This window comes from Balaenoptera musculus, chromosome 11 (genome assembly GCF_009873245.2).
Source record: "Balaenoptera musculus isolate JJ_BM4_2016_0621 chromosome 11, mBalMus1.pri.v3, whole genome shotgun sequence".
In the NCBI taxonomy this organism is placed as follows: Eukaryota; Metazoa; Chordata; class Mammalia; order Artiodactyla; family Balaenopteridae; genus Balaenoptera; species Balaenoptera musculus.
Genome location: NC_045795.1, coordinates 77,792,707 through 77,810,448, shown reverse-complemented (window position 1 = coordinate 77,810,448; position 17,742 = coordinate 77,792,707). Strand labels below are relative to the sequence as shown.

At 40.8% G+C, this 17,742-nt stretch overlaps 1 protein-coding gene across 1 annotated transcript in view; it reads right to left on the bottom strand.

The window, feature by feature from the left end:
* Positions 1-17,742, bottom strand: part of SYNPR (synaptoporin) — a 297,196-nt gene that overhangs the window by 30,409 nt on the left and 249,045 nt on the right. Inside the window, exon 4 of the mRNA XM_036870695.1 lies at positions 12,010-12,208. Coding sequence (XP_036726590.1) covers positions 12,010-12,208 — 199 coding nt within the window. The remainder of the gene's footprint in view (positions 1-12,009; positions 12,209-17,742) is intronic.

Sequence of the window (17,742 nt, the reverse complement as noted above, 5' to 3'; positions counted from 1 at the left end):
ATGCAGCTGTGTTTGGAGTGATGGCTGGAAGAATGCAAGACAGGAGGTGGGGGACCACTTCATTGAGAGTCTCCACAAATATGACCTAATACGAATCAATTCTCTCCTTTCCAGAGCCCCTCCCCCTGCCCATTCCCTATAAACTTTGCCAATCCTCCAGGCCTGAGGGTTTCATAAAGCTCAGAATGGGGTTTTCAGCAGCCAGATCTTCTAATCAGGGACACGAATCCCATATAGTTTGGTCTTGGTTTTTTTCAATCCTGAATCAACAATTTATAGAACAAGTGAAAAAAAAAAGGGGAAGGAAGGCTGTGGGATATAGGTTAATTGGGGGTTTGAAAGAAGCCACCAGATTTACGCAGAAGCTCATGGGAGGCCGAGGGCAGCCGGGCAGGGCTGGGCACAGATGCCTGCTGAGCCTGTTGCTGCCCGGCTATCTGCTGGCGTGCCACACACGGAACTGCAGGCACGAGAGACACCCCGGGATGAAACTTATAAAGCGCTTCCTTATTTTAGAAAATCATCACATGCAACTTCTGTATGTTTGTTTTCTTCTTCTGTGTGTGGCCAGAGGAGGAGTTAATGATCTTGAATTTCACTTACTGAGCCTCAGTGAGAAAGGAGATTGCCAAAGCTAAAGGTCTGCAGAGCCCAGCTCTGGGGCCAGGTGTACGCTGCCATGCAGGTTAATGCCTGTCATGGGGATTCTCCCTAGTAATTAAAGCCTGAGCTTCTGCATCCTTAAACATGGCTTGAATTGAATTTTTGATGTCCCCTTAGTATCCCAAGTTTCAAAGCAAATGTTTCAGTGGCAGCCTCCTTAAAGCAAGTGGTTTTATTTTTTCCCCCTCAGAAGAAAATATTCTCTTTGCAGATCGTTTCTGGGAGCTCTTCTCCAACAGCGTAAGATTGAAGGGTCTATGGTAGAATCAAAATCTGGAATCCAAATTTTTCATTCAGATCAGAGGTAATTTGTTAGGGATATATTTTATATGGACTTAAAATAGAAACTTCTATAAAAATCAAGAGAACAATCAATTTCTGAGTTTTTATCCTAAAGAAATGATTTAAAATACATGTCAAGATTGAAGCACAAGGCTGATCATCACAGCATTGCTGAAGAGAGAGAAAAATTCAAAACCACACAAAATTCAAAATCCAACAATGAGAGGTTGGTTAAATAGTTCGTATTATCTTGTGATAATGGAATATTATGCAGCCATTACAAATGGAAAGAACTAGAGTTAAATAATAATGAATATTGAAGTACTGCCAGAGTTATTCTATCGTATTCTTTCTTGGTCCTATGAATAAATAAACTGTTTTTAAGCATCTACTATGTGCTTAGCACCTAACCATCATATTAGACATTTGTTATTTAATCTTAGCAAATATCTTTTGACATATGGGTTCTTATACCTTTTTTATAGAGGAGGCAGAAATTATGTATAGGTCAAGATTATTTCATTCGGCAAGTATGAGAAACCCCAAACTAGTAAGCATAAAGGGAAATTCAGTAACTTACAAAAATGGATAGTCTAGAATGTGTCTGGCTTCAGGTATGGCTAAATCCAGGTGCTCATTTTTGGTTTTGGTCAAGTCACTCTGTCTCTCTTTACCTTTCTTCCTCTCCATATCTAGGATCTGCTTATCTCTGCTCAGCTTTATTCTTTTCACAGATTCCTTCCACATTGTGGGCAGTGTGACCACTATCAACTAAACTCACATCTTCCTAGCCTCACAATTCCAGAGGAAGAACTTCACTCCATAGATAAATCCCAGAGGAGACTCTGACTGCCTGGCTTGAGTCACCTGACCATTTTATGTTATTGGGTGAGGCACCATGACTGATAGTTCAGCAGGACGATATGAGTCTACGAAGGAAGGTGGCAGGCTAACAAAAATGTCTACTATTATATTATTTCCCCCTACATTCTTGCTCAAGCCATTCCCCTAGTCAAAAAGCCCTCCCCTCCATCCAGCTGGTCTCTACTCTTTGTCAAGTCTCACAGACTCCATAAACCTTCTCTGACCACTCAAGCCAATAAATGGCACTTGCTGTTTCCCATTGATTCCTACATGATGTCTCTATCACCAGCACTAGTAAAACACACTTCTCTTGTGCTTTTATCATGATGTGTCTTTGTCCTGTCTTATTGACTTGACTGTCAGTTGCAGCACAGTGAGGGTTTGTATATTTCATGCCACTGCAGGCCCCATAAGTCTTGCACATAGGGGATGCTGAATAGGCTGATAGACATTCTTGGATTTCATTTTCATACTTCCAGGTAAAAGTGGGGTGGCAGCAGAGTACCATGATGAAGAGTGTGTCTCTGAAGTCTCACTCTCTGTGCATCACAGTACAAGTTGCTTAACCTCTGTAAATCTGATCCAGTATCTGTAAAATGGGCACAATAATACCCGCCTTAAAGATGTTTGGAGAATTAAATGAGTTAACTACTGTCTAATTTAATTTCTGGCCTGTGGAAAGTGCTCAAGAGTAAATGGCAGCTCAAAGAGTGGCATTTTAGCCTTCTTTTCCTTAGCCTCAACTGCAATTTTTCTAAGTTCTTTTTCCATTGTAATAATTTCCTTTTTTTTTTGGTCTTGTAATTTCTAGGTTATCAATATCTACATACTTTTCTGCCTACAGGGGTGGCTAGTCAATTGGGTAGTGGACCCACAAAGCTATAAATAAAAGTCACTGCAATTCAGGCTTAGGTGTTCTTGAGGCAGTATATGAATCAATTAGATCTTTCTTAGACATTTCAGAATAACTTAGAGACAGATTCCAAGTTGCAGGTCTCAGATAAGTGGGTGTTTGAGTGAAGGGGAGATCACAGCTTGCCCAAGCTCTCAGGTATTTTCAATTAACCATGTCCCTCATAAGGGATCCAAGCCAGTTTTACCTTGAGTCACATTCTCTTCTGTTCCCTGGGCAAGGTTTGAAGCTCTCCCTTGCATGGCTCTGTGGCTTTGATTAGAGTCCTGCTAATAAGCAATGGAAATGAAGATGTCCAGCTGGGAGAAAGAGCTAAGAGGGCTGCAAAAAACCCAAGCTCTGGACTTTGTGCCAATTATTTGAAAGTTTAATGAACCGTGGGTATTAGCGCAAGACATTATTGAACTGCTGAAAGCCCCAGTGAATCCAAGCTGCATGTGTGAGTGTCTGCTTGTTCTGGAATCAAAGAAATAAACTCAGCAAAGAGTAAGGATATTTTTGCCATCATGGGGGCGGGGTGAGGTGGGCGATATTTCACCACTTTCAAAAAATGATAGGAGGAGGGTATAAGCCTGAATCTAGTTTCTCAGTTGGATGCCCCCAAACAATCAAATTTTCCAAGTTTCTACCTGTTACACCACTTTGCTCTTCACACTCTGCTATTTTCAGACTTGCCAACTGACAAGGGATTCAAGCTCCTGTTCTCTGGAGCCTGGCTTATTTAATGGAACTGTGTTCTTTCCCCTCTTTCCCTAAAATATGAGATCTGAGTGCCAGGATGGGGGTGGGAGAGCTGAAGGGAGGGGACCTGAGTGATGGGGACAGAGTGACCCCATCTTAGGGCTGACTGCATCTGTCTCAAATGACAGCAGCTTATACTGAATTTGGAAGCTCTAAAAAACAACAAAAACAATATATAAGAGTGTTTGATGTCAACAGTGCAACAAGAAGCCTTCCAAAGCATTTCTCAAGATGAGAGTCAGTGGAGTTCATATTTATCCACTTTGTTTTTTAGCCGATCAGTCCACTGAAATGTAATAAACTCTAGCTGCATGGACAGCACAGTATGGACACCGGGCTACGTGATGGAAGATAATGGCGTGCATTCATGAGCACTTGCTCCTGTTCTAATTGCTTTCTGTGCAATAACTCATTTAATCTGATCGACGACTTTACAGGCTGGGAACCATTGTTATCTCTATCTCACAGGTGAAGAAACACAAGTACAGAGAGGTTCTATAACCCGTCCAAAGTCACACAGGTGACAGACAGTGGTGCTGAGATTTGGACACAAGCAGTATGGGTACAGAGCCTGAATTCTTAACCACTGGTACCCTACTATCTTCCCATGACAGATTTGGCCTTCAAGGGTAATAGGAATAAAGCAGGGAACTTGAGGCCAGCAGCTAGGTCTTACTCTGCGGTGTGTCCTTGGTGCCTAGCACAGGGCCCGGGACCCAACAGGACTTAGACAGCCTTGATCATTACTCTTGAATCCAAGGAAGAGCTTTGTCTTGTAATCAAAAAGGAAACACATTTGGGGCTTTGCCAAATTTCCACTAGGTTCTGGTTTGTCTAACTGAATGATGAGTTCCCTGGAATGAGAGGATATCTAACAAAAATGGATGGAGTTTGGACACACACTCTCTGCTAGTCCTCTGAAGGCACCGGCTCCAACGCAGGACAGGAAGAGCTCTGGGCCCCTGAAGAATCACACTAATTCCGTAAGCAGTTCACTGCTTTGATTAAGGCTATCGGACTACAGCTCGTCTCTTTATTTAACTAGTTAATTGGAGAAATGTGGTACCAAATACGGTGGGAATTAACCCTGATCTAAACTTTAATTAAGAATCTGCTAATCATAAGAAAGCTGGAAAAGAGCTGAGGATGTAAAATCTGATCAAACGTGTAGACGTTGTGCTGGGAACATTTAAAGTGGATTAATTTATTTGCCTTCATCTGTGGTGCCGATTCTGGAACGATGTATTTGTTGATGCAAAATATATAGTAGTTTAGATTAACAGTTTGCGTAAGGTTAGGTCCATGCCCTTTTTTTTTTTTTAACATCTTCATTGGAGTATAACTGCTTTACAATGGTGTGTTAGTTTCTGCTTTATAACAAAGTGAATCAGTTATACATACACATATATCCCCATATATCTTCCCTCTTGCATCTCCCTCCCTCCCACGCTCCCTATCCCACACCTCTAGGTGGTCACAAAGCACCGAGCTGATCTCCCTGTGCTATGCGGCTGCTTCCCACTAGCTATCTGTTTTACATTTGGTAGTGTATATATGTCCATGCCACTCTCTCACTTCCTCCCAGCTTACCCTTCCCCCTCCCCGTGTCCTCGAATCCATTCTCTACGTCTGCCTCTTTATTCCTGTCCTGACCCTAGGTTCTTCAGAACCATTATTATTATTTTTTTAGATTCCATATATATATGTTAGCATACGGTATTTGTTTTTCTCTTTCTGACTTACTTCACTCTGTATGACAGACTCTAGGTCCATCCACCTCACTACAAAAAACTCAATTTCGGGGCTTCCCTGGTGGCGCAGTGGTCGAGAATCTGCCTGCTAATGCAGGGGACACGGGTTCGAGCCCTGGCCTGGGAAGATCCCACATGCCGCGGGGCAACTGGGCCCGTGAGCCACAACTACTGAGCCTGTGCGTCTGGAGCTTGTGCTCTGCAACAAGAGAGGCCACGATAGTGAGAGGCCCGCGCACCGCGATGAAGAGTGGCCCCCGCTTGCCACAACTAGAGAAAGCCCTCGCACAGAAACAAAGACCCAACACAGCCAAAAATAAATAAATAAATAAATAAAAATTTAAAAACCAACCAACCAAACAAACAAACAAAAAAAAACAAACTCAATTTCGTTTCTTTTTAGGTCCATGCCCTTTTGTACTGCCAACACTTCTTGGTTTAAAGAGTGAGGAAGTGGAAACTACACACACACACACACACACACACACACACACACACACACACACACACACCCCACACAAGCCAGAATGTCAGATTCTGACAGGTATGCCTACCCCTAAGAAGATACACATTTGGGAGGCTTCAAATGATGTTATTCTTTTTTTGCACCAAATACATTATACTTGAGGCAGAATTTCAAAATAATCTCCTCCGTTTATCCTCTCATCCTCCACCACATGCTGTGAAGTTGTCTTTACTATTAGCCCAGCCCACCTGGGGAGGGAGTGCCTTGGCTTCCGGGTGGAGGTTCACTTCCTCCTCCTGGTAGGTCACCAAAGCCCAACTACATAACCTCTAGCAGGTCATTTGTAGGAGAGTCATAATTATTAAATAATTTTCCTCATCAAGCTGGATGCTTTTAGTTCACCCATATACACACATTGCTTGGCCTGTTGAAGATACAATTTAAGTGAAATACACTTAGACACGAAGTATAACTAACACGATGAGAGAAGAGAGAAGAGAGAGGGAAGAAAGAGAAGAAAAGAGGGAAAAAGGGTGAGGAAGGGGAGGAGAGAGAAGAGGAGAGGCGAGAGAGGGGCTTCTCAGCAATTGCTGAATAGCTCAGAGACTGCAATTCTGATTTCCATCTCTAATGACAGCCAAGAAAGATGCAGTTGAGAGTAGGAACACGCGTTGGATTCTCTGAGCAACCAGCTCTGTGCCTGCCTCCTATTCTCCTCTCAGTGATGGCCTCAGCCCCTACTTGACAATGGGGAGCCCTATTTTGTTAGCGGGTTAAAAATCCACCTTCCAATCATCTCATAGAGCAGGCTTCCAGAAACAGAAAGGTTAACTGAAAGGCTCAACCTAGCAATTGTGATCTTAGAAGTAGTCCTGAGTCAAGCTTGATCGTGTGGGACTTGGCAGTGGGTCGGGGGCGAGGGAAGAAAGTGCCTAGGGTAAGGGGACTGGAGGAGAGTAGGATTGTGAGGGCTTCAGGCAATTAAAGGAAGGCGCCTGTAATTCCTCTTTAGGGGGCTAAGGTACTACCTAGTAATGGGCAGGAGAAAAATTAACATGAAGGGTAACAACAGGGCTACAATTAGATACCATTAATCCATCACTTGCTGGTGTGCCTCTCCCTGTGCAAAGCGCTCTGTAGGCATTAACTCTTCCTTTTCTTACAGCAGCCTTGTGACATGTGTATTATTATTAGCTTCATTCTACAGATAAAGTTGTAGGCTTCCAACTGTTAAATAACAGGTCATACAGGGGGATTAAAATCCAGGACCCCATAGTTTAGCCACTACCCTCAAGATCACTGGCCTAAGAGTCTGAGTCCTTGTTCTGCCGTTAACTTCTTTGACCACAGACAAGGTCCCTAATCTCCCAGGGATTCATTTTCCCATGCCTGGTGCTTGATAAAGAGGAGTCACAGTGAATCTGTAGAATGAGGCTGATTGTAATCGCTCCACGTCTCTCTCAGGATTGTTTTGAGGCTGGATGGGAAATATGAAAATATTAGGAATGCATCAGGCATAAAACAAACGTGAGCCATGGTACCACCGTGTGACCGCAATGGGTAAACACTTCTAGCCCCATAAACTGCCTCTGGTCAACCTGGTCTCCTTTATGGGAAAAGGAGAGCTTCAACAACGCAGCCACTTCCTTTCCCACAAAATCTTGAAGTGAATATTGATTCTACTTGACATTTAGAGTAGTTACTTTAAGCCAAATCTCTCGTGAGAAGGATTCACCAAAATGTGGGATGGTGTTGATTAGTTTTTTAAACTACTTTACATTAATATTTAAAAAAAAAACCCTAAAGCCTCACATCGTCACCATTTGACATGAGATCTGAAAATGGTTCAGAACATCCTGTCTCAGAAATCTAGGCAGGAGATTTGGCTTTAAAACTGTACTCTAAGGAACATGACAGAATGATATAACCAGAGGTGACATTTCAATTCCACAATCATGCACCATTCAGGTGGCCACTTCTGCTTTCTGAGAAAGATATTTATTCATCTGTACAAGAAGGCACTCACTGCAGTGACGTACAGTAGCTGGCTGATTCTTTTGGCCTGATTTTCTCACTATTGTGTCATTCAGCATCATTAACAATTACGTTACTTCTAAAGACATGCAGATTCTCATTTTCACTTAAAGGTGGGCAATCTTGTCAAGCATATTCAGTAGAGAAAGATACCTTAAAAAATAGCCATTGATAATAGCCATTGGCTCCAGTCTGCCTGAAATTGCTCACGACGGCTTACAGATATATAGTAATCAGTCCTGGTAATCTCTGATTTATAATAGCCATTGATCTTGGGCATGTTTTAAAGCCTGTGTTCTATCACTGACATCCTTCATGTGCAACAGAGATAAACAGCAGAACCCTCAAGTTATCCTAGCATCATAGATTCACGGCAGCCATTCTATAACGCCAAATGGATTCTGAAGGCAAATTTAAAAAAAACCCTCTATGACAGTCAAATAAGCAGAAAAGTCTAGGGGTTCTAGGGTTTGGTTTCTCTATATCCTGAGCAAGAAAATAACAGGAGCTGTCCAGGTGTATAAACCAATTTGTCCTACCCACCTATGCCCCTCCAAATTTGTAGCACGTTGCCTATCAGGATTTTGGACCCTCTTGCATGGTAGTTATGAATTTGGGCCCTGGATTTGGAGAGACCTGGGTTCAAACTCTACCCTCTGACTATTAGTGATGTGACCTGGGAGAGTTAATTGGGTAACTTCGAGCCTCCCTTTCCTCATCTATAAAAGTGTATAACAATACAAGCTACGGTTGTTGTGCGTAATAAATCAACTCCACACAGAGTAAGAAACTCTATCAATACCAGCCGGTATTACTGTTGTTACTATTATCAACACCATTGCCATCCTCATCACTTTCCTCCACATTGATCTGATCTGTGCATGATGTATCCTGTCATGTCCTAGAGGATTATAGAGAATCCTGAACTACAGAATAAAGGGAAAAATGTGGGTTTTGTAAAAAACAAAGCAACAATAACAAAAGAATAGTTAGTGACAGGAACAGAGAGAACAAGTAATGATCAGTAGCCATCTTTCTGAATAAATAGGCTTGGCTTTAAAAAAGTACAATTAGGGGCTTCCCTGGTGGCGCAGTGGTTGAGAGTCTGCCTGCCGGTGCAGGGGACGCGGGTTCGAGCCCTGGTCTGGGAAGATCCCACATGCCGCAGAGCAGCTGGGCCCGTGAACCACAGCTACTGAGCCTGCGTGTCTGGAGCCCGTGCTCCGCAACAAGAGAGGCCGCAACAGTGAGAAGCCCGCACGCCGTGATGAAGAGTGGCCCCCGCTCGCCGCAACTAGAGAAAGCCCTCGCACAGAAACGAAGACCCAACACAGCCAAAAATAAATAAATAAATAAATAAATATATTAAAAAAAAAAAAAAGTACAATTACTGTTAGTTTAGTATTTGAAGGTTTTCTTAGGTATGAACCACCTTCTTGAGATCTTGCTCACACTGTGGATTGGCCTTAACCTACTAACTCACAGTTAAGGGTGGGTACCATAGCCCACCCCTCCTTCCCCAGTCACGGCCCCATTGTGGTGGGATTAGAACTGGAAAGGCTTGTCATTTGCAGCTGCAATGGCATCATACTGATCCTCTACATTCCTTCTGTCTCTGTGACTCTTAGGATTCGGGCTCGCTTTTAAATTAACTTTTATCTGCTAAGTAATGAGCACATCAGTTTTTTAATATCACTGAAGTCTCACCTAGGAGCCTTTCCCTTTTTATTACTAGAATTAACTCCCCGCTCCTCCCCTTCTTCCACGATGTAATAAAACAAAACCTACCCAATGTAGTACACAATTCAGGATTTCATTATATCCTGCTTGATGGGAAAGACTATTTACACAGAGATGAAATAGCATGGCCTTACCAGATTACTTCTTATGAGGAGAATGTAGTTCTATATAACAAAATAGAGCTTTTCCCACTTTATGGGCAAACTAACTGAGTCAGTTTCTTCTCTCTGGAAGTCAGAGTATTTCCTCAGACTTTAGAATTCTATGAGAGTGTCTACATGTATCCAGGAAGGATGTACACATGTCAGTTTTATAGTATACACACACACACACACACACACACACGTATGTCAACCTCTCTGATGTATCTATCTGCACATCATGCGAGGGTTAACCCCAAGGTAGGTGACACTGTTAAAGATATTTTAAAACCATTAAGACCAGTAGCTCCAATTTGGGAGGGAAAATTTAAAAAAAGACATCTGTCCAAAGGTTCAAGTTCTGCTGATTGACTTTTCTTTTTCCACAATAACATACTGAAGTGCTATAAAACAGATCTTTCCCCAGTCCCTTCAAACTTAATCATGACGTTTTACAAATAGGGGTTTCTCCCAGTTACCCTTCAAAACATGTTGATTTTAAGTTTCTAGTCTCTATAATATATAGATTAGACTAGAGATCTGTAAAATTTATTTCACTCACATACTCCCTAAAAGAATTTGTAAAAACTGTGTGCCTATTCGTATAAAGTTGACATATAATTTTGTTTTTATTAAAAGTCTAAACAGTTGCAAGAGTGTAATGTTGGGCATAAGTATTGATATTTAAAAATATATCCCATTGTATCAATTTTTAGATGAATTCAATGGAATTGTTATTTGATACTCTCTATTACCCATTTAAAAATTATTAAACAAATTCCTCATTAACAGTCAGAAACTTTACATGTTCTTTTTGTTCTCCTTGAACTTGTATTTCCATTATACTTCCCCCACCGAATCATAGCCTCATATAACATTTTTTTATACTGGAAAGCATTTTATCGATCACCCTGTTACATTTCTTTGCAACAAAAATATGTATATAAATTAAAATTACTCTCTGATTACCCATGACCCTAATGCTTTAAGTATCAAAAATTTTTCTTTTGAGTTGGGTAATCATTAAAAATGTTATTAATGCACAATTGTCCAAAACAACATAAATATATTATACATGTTAATAACTATTAAATTTTAAAAGTAAAATTTTTATTAGAAATGTATGGGACTGTTTTTTCTTCAATTAGCTGATGTACTTTCGAGGGACAAATATTACTTACTTCTAACATGGGACTTGATTCAGCATAAATACTATTTCCATTTCTCGTTGTACAGATGTGTTGAGAAGGTTTGCTCACAGAAATGAGTAGATGAGAATGGATGGGGTTTTGTTATAGTGATGCCATTAATTTCTCTGAATTCCTTCTGAGTAATATGTCCCAGACCACAGAGTGATCTGTCATCAAAAATTACTTTTTAATGATCTATCAGCTGACGTAGATTAGGAATTTCTGTTTTATTGAAAGGAAAAAATTGGAAACCTCCTTAGATGCAAAAGGATACACTACCCAGCCATTTGAATACCTCACTTTTGTCAGTAGCAACACCGATATTTCAAATGGTCCTTTTTTTTAATGACTCCAAGGCTTCGCAACCTAGCAGTATCCCGTGTATGGGGATGGAAGAGAAGGATGCTTTTATTTTATAAAAGGGGAATAGGTGATTAAGAAAGAAGCAGTAACACATTTTCAGAAGCAGGGCATTCTCAGTAAGATAAGTTTTAGGCAAATGTACATGAGAAAGCTGAAAAATTTTAAATGTATTTCCTTAAAGTTATCCACGCTTATGTATCCCTCTGAGAGTTGTTGTGTCCGCCTAGGTGTCTGTGTGTCCCTATTTGGACATGCTGAGCTAGACTGGTTTCACCCAGGTGAGTCCTTGAACCATTGTATAAGGAAAAAGAAAGTGGGGGAGGGTTGGTGGTGGAAAGAGATAAGATCGAGGGGGAGAGAGAGAGAGAGAGAGAGAGAGAGAGAGAGAAAGAGAGATTCAGAGACAGAGAACTCCATCTTCAAACTAAACCATTCTATGACCAGTCTATCATATACCAAAGGAATAACACATTTCAATAAGTACAAGTCACACTGTCTAAACAACCAGTGAGAAACAATGGTCGACTAACTCCATAATACTGGAATTATAAATAAATCTGCAGCAAGCCTCACTACTCTTTCCTTGATCTCATGAGATTTCCAAGCATTTATTGCAGAGGAGTTTCTAGCAACTCTTACAATACTTCTCCAGCACAGGGGCACAAAAGAATGACAGGCATGGGCACAAAAGAATGACAGGCATCATGTTTTCGTTTTAGATCTAAGAGATTTGGATGAAAAAGAACGTGATTGCCTTTCAAACACCTGCCCTGAGGGCTCAGGTAACTCCAAAGCCTTTAAGCACTGGAAAAAAGAAATTAGAAGGGACAGAAAAAGTTATTTCATAAAGCAAACCACTTACGATGAGTGGACCCCGGTTGTTTTCTCGATACTTGTTCTGGAAGAAAATGTAAACGACAGTGGCGGCCAAGGAGTAGAGGAAGGCAAAGACAGCCACGGTGACAAAGAACTCTGCCGAAGATGAGGAGTCGCCGATCAGGGCCACCTTCTGCCGCTCCTTCCCCTCACAGGTGGGCACCTCAAACGTCACCTGGTGTAACCTAAAGTACCAGAGACACCAGAGAGGAGAATCGTTAAAATGCTATGGAGAGAAAACTCGATGCCATAAGTGAGATGTGATTTGGGACGTTCATGGCATGCCTCTGTGACAAGTTCATTAGAGAAATTACAGAGATTGTAGCTGGACTCGTGGAAGCAGATACTGCAGTTAAACATCATTCCATTAGGTTTCACAGTAGCTAGTCGCTTTACAGACAGGGGAGGAGGGAAGGGGAAAGTGATCCTGAAATGACGATGGGTTAGACTATGACATCCTTCCCCTAAAATTCTCCAGTGGTTTCTCATTATACTTGGACTCACACCCTAACTCCTAAATGTGACCCACCAGGTCCTGGCTTAGGGTCTTTTCACTGACTGTTCCCTTCTCCTCAATCACTCTGTCTCCTGGCATTGCCCATGGCTGGTTCCTTCGTGGCATTCAGGTGACAGCTCAAAATGTCATCTCCTGGGAAAGCCTTTTCCTGATTATTAATCTAAAATAGTTCTTTTCCCTTAGACATTTCTACCACATCTCCCTGTCATTCATAGCGTCCATCACCAACCACACTTCCTCGGTAATGTATTTAATTACTTAGTTTTTTTTTTTTTCTGTCTCCACTTGATTTGGGATCTTGACTTTCTTCTTCTCTGTAAATCCTGAATGCCTGACACTTGTTAGACACTCAGTAAACAGGACTTGGATAAGTGAACAAACATTCTTGATTCTGTAAGATGACTGATACACCCTAGTTTGATTGAACTTTGAGAACTTCTACCTTAGAGAATAAGTTCTATCAGGACAGCATCCAGGCCCAATATATTACTTAATAGAGAAAAATAAGATTTTGGAGGGCAGTACATTCTGCTCAGTAAATGACACCTAAGGAAGATGTGTTACATCTAGTACATAGCTCATGTTGTGAACTGGGTGGTGATCTGTAATTCAATATAGGAGCCAAAATTCTGCCTCTTCAGAAATGACTAAATTATTCCTTGAGGTTTAGGGAGGCACTTGGAAACAGACATGAATGACACTTAGTGATATCAGTAAAGGAACACCTGGAAAATTACCTACAAAACTAACAATGATGATAAAACCATTGACGAACACGATAAATTCCCAACTTCTGCTTAAGAAGTATTTCTCTTACTTAGCAAAACTTGATTCCTTTAAAATATATTTTTTGTGTACATTCTCTTACAATTCGGATAATGACAAAATGATAAAATAGTAATACTAATAGCAACTAACATACTGGAGCATTTATGTGCTAGATATTGTGCTTTATATGTATTGTTTCATTTAATGCTCACAGCAGCCCTAGGATGTAGGCATTTTATTGCCCCTTCCCCCTTTACACATGAAGAAACAGGCTTAGAAAAGATTAAGTAACTTGTGCTAAACCACAAAGCTAGTAAATAGGGCCAGGAACTTTTTAACTTCTACGTTAATCTGTTTCTATTAAATAATGAGAATATTAAAACTAGGATGAGTTTTTTAAAAAGTGGAGCCCATGGACAATTAGCATCATAACTATGGGTCTTGTTAAAAATGTACATTCCAGGGGCTTCCCTGGTGGCGCAGTGGCTGAGAGTCTGCCTGCTAATTCAGGGGACACGGGTTCGAGCCCTGGTCTGGGAGGATCCCACGTGCCGCGGAGCAACTAGGCCCGTGAGCCACAATTACTGAGCCTGCGCGTCTGGAGCCTGTGCTCCACAACAAGAGAGGCCGCGATAGTGAGAGGCCCGCGCACCGCGATGAAGAGTGGCCCCCGCTTGCCACAGCTAGAGAAAGCCCTCGCACAGAAACGAAGACCCAACACAGCCATAAATTAAAAAAAAAAAAAAAAAAAAAAAAAAAAGACAGCCCTCTCCACATGGCTTTCTAAAAAAAAAAAAAAAATGTATATTCCAGGGTCTGTCCCAGACCTACTGAACTGAAATCTCTAGGGGTGTAGCCTAGCTGACAACCAAAGCAGAAAACTCCAGTCCCCCTAAGTTCCTTATTTCTCAGAAACCTATTCTTTTTCATTTATTGCTTGACTTGAGAAAACTGTTTACATAGTCAGCTTGATTTTGCTTATTTATACTGAAGATCCTCTTGTTTCTTGTCAACCAGAAAAGTGTACAGCTTCAGTAAAATTCGGGAAAATAGAAGCATTCATCATGGTTATGCTGTAGAGACCCTTTCCTTCCCTTGCCAGAGATACTAAGATATTTCTCAATAGCTGAGTCTGTGGGAATGCTGAAAAATGAAATAGACTGAAAAGGTAATCATGCCAATTATTCTGATAGAGGTGATTTTCAAAAAATGAACCCTTTTTTTCTCACTATCTTGTATACGTCACCCACTCAACATATATTTTTTTAACATCTTTATTGGAGTATAATTGCTTTACAGTGTTGTGTTAGTTTCTGCTGTATAACAAAGTGAATCAGCTACATGCATACGTATATCCCCATATCCCCTCCCTCTTGCATCTCCCTCCCACCCTCCCTATCCCACTCCTCTAGGTGGTCGCAAAGCACCGCGCTGATCTCCCTGTGCTATGCGGCTGTTTCCCACTAGCCATCTGTTTTACATTTGGTAGTGTATATATGTCAGTGTTATTCTCTCACTTCGTCCCAGCTTACCCTTCCCCCTCCTTGTGTCCTCAAGTCCATTCTCTACATCTGTGTTTTTATTCCTGTCCTGCCCCTAGGTTCATCAGAACCATTTTTTTTTTTTTTAGATTCCATATATATGTGTTAGCATACAGAGAAAGTTTTTCTCTTTCTGACTTACTTCACTCTGTATGACAGAGGGAACCCTCTTGCACTGTTGGTGGGAATGTAAATTGATACAGCCACTATGGAGAACGGTATGGAGGTTCCTTGAAAAACTAAAAATAGAACTACCATACGACCCAGCAATCCCACTACTGGGCATATACCCTGAGAAATCCATAATTCAAAAAGAGTCATGTACCACAATGTTCACTGCAGCACTATTTACAATAGCCAGGACATGGACGCAACCTAAATGTCCATCGACAGATGAATGGATAAAGAAGATGTGGCACATTTATACAATGGAATATTACTCAGCCAGAAAAAGAAACACTCAACCTATATTTTTAACAAGAAGCTCTGTAGTTCACGCAATGTCTAGATTCTGGGGATAACGTAGGGAACAAAGATAGATGGGCTGGTCCCTGCTCATGTTGAACTTCAAGTTTAGAGGGAAAAGATAGCTTTTCTGAGAGGAGCCCCAGGCTAGTCTGGGGGTGGGGTGGTCAGGGTAAGAGTCCCTGTGGAAGTGATTTTTAAGCTGCAGCTTGAAAAGTGAGTAGAAATTGTCTAGAACAAAAGCTGAGAAAAAAGCACAATGAAATACGACTTCACACCTGCTAGGATGGCTACAATCAAAATGATTATAAAATTGGAATAAGAAGAGTTAGTGAGATTAGATTGGAATAACAAGATAGGATTGGAATAATAAGTTCCAATTAGAAAGCTGGGAACTTTCATACATTGTTGGTGGAAATGTGAATGGTACAGCCACTTTGGAAAAACAGTCTGGCAGTTCTACAAGGGGTTAAACATAAGAGTTATCACATGGTCTGACAATTCCACTCCTAGATACATATCCAAGAGAAATGATAACATTTGTCTGCACTAAACTTGTACTAGAATGTTCATATCAGCATTATTCATAACAGCCAAAAAGTGGAAACAACCCAAACATCTGTCAGCTGATGAATGGATAAATGAAATGTGGTATAGCCACATTTAGGGTGGAATATTATTTGTCAATATGAAGGAATGAAGTACTGATCCAAGTTACAGCATAGATGATCCTTGAAAACATTATGCTAAGTGAAAGAAGCCCATCACAAAGGACCACACATTGTATGATTCCATGTATAGGAAATGTTCAGAATAGACAAATTTATGGAGACAAAAAGTAGGTTAGTGTTTGCCTAGGGCTGATGGGGGAGGATTGGGGATGATGGCTTAGTGGTACAGGATTTCTTCTTGGGGTAACGAAAATACTTTAGAATTGATGGTGGTGATGGACGCACACTCTGTGAATATATTAAAATCCATCCAATAGTACATTTTAAATGAATGAATTGTATGGTATGTGAATTATATTTCAATAAAGCTGTTAAAAAATAGAGATGAAAGAGCATGTATCAAGATCCTGCAAAGGCAAGGAGCACAGCACATGGGAACAGATGAAATATGACTAGGGATCTGGCATATGGCAGGAAAGGGGATGAGTGATGGAGGATGAGATGGAAAAGTAGCCAGAGACTCTCACTGCAGGGTCTTGTGGGTCAGGATATAGACTTGGGTCTTTATAACTTTTTAAATTTTTCCTAGTGATGACAACTTTTAGGATTTATTCTCTTAACTTTCATATATAACATATAGTATGTTATATTTATCATGTTGTACATTACATTCCCTAGTACTTATTTATCTTATAACTGGAAATTTGTACCTTTTGAATGTCTTCATCCAATTCCCCCTCCCCCCAACCTCCACCCCCCAGTACCCACAAAGCTGATCTTTTTTTCTATGAGTTTGTTTGTTTCTGAAGTATAATTGACCTACAACACTACGTTAGTTCCCATTGCACAACACGGTGATTTGATATCTCTATACACTTCAAAATGATCACCGTGATAAGTCTAGTTATGATACTACAACACAAAGATATTACATAGTTATTGACTGTATTCCCCACACTGTACATTTCATACCTGTCACTCACTTATTTTGCAACTGGAAGTTTGTACCTCTTAATCTCCCTCAACTATTTCTCTCCTCCCTCCAGTCTCCTCCCTCTGGCAATCACCTGTTTGTTCTCTGTATCTATAACTCTGTTTCTGTTTTGTTATGTTTGATCATTTGTTTTGTTTTTTAGGTTCCACATGTAAGTGAAATCACACAGTATTTGTCTTTCTCTGTCTGACTTATTCCACTAAGCATAATACCCTTTAGGTTCATCCATGTTGTCGAAAATGGCAAGGTTTCATTCTTCTTTATGGCTAATATTCCACTGCATATATATCTTTATCCTTTCATCTATTAATGGGCACTTAGGCTGCTTCCATATCTTGGCTATTGTAAATAATGATGCAGTGAATACAGGGGTGCATATACCTTTTCTCCTTAGTGTTTTTGTTTTCTTTGGATAAATACCTAGGAGTGGATCTTTATCTGAAGACCAAGATTGGAAAGTTTTTTTATAATAAACAACATGTAAAACAAAAATAGCAGGCAGGACCACGTCACGTGTGGCAACTATTTAGAAGCATGCACACTTGCTTTCCAGGTGTTAGGATCAGCAATGCTTCCAAACGCCAGTTCCCTCAGCTCACACGTACAGACTGGGTCTGCAATTTTTGTGTACTCTGAGAGCAGCAGGAAGGGGGAGAATAAAATAATTTTTTTCTACGCAGTCAGCTGAATATCAACATTTTCCTCGTTGCTAACTTATTGCATTCATTTTCAGTAAATGTTAATGGTGCTTATTGGCACAAGG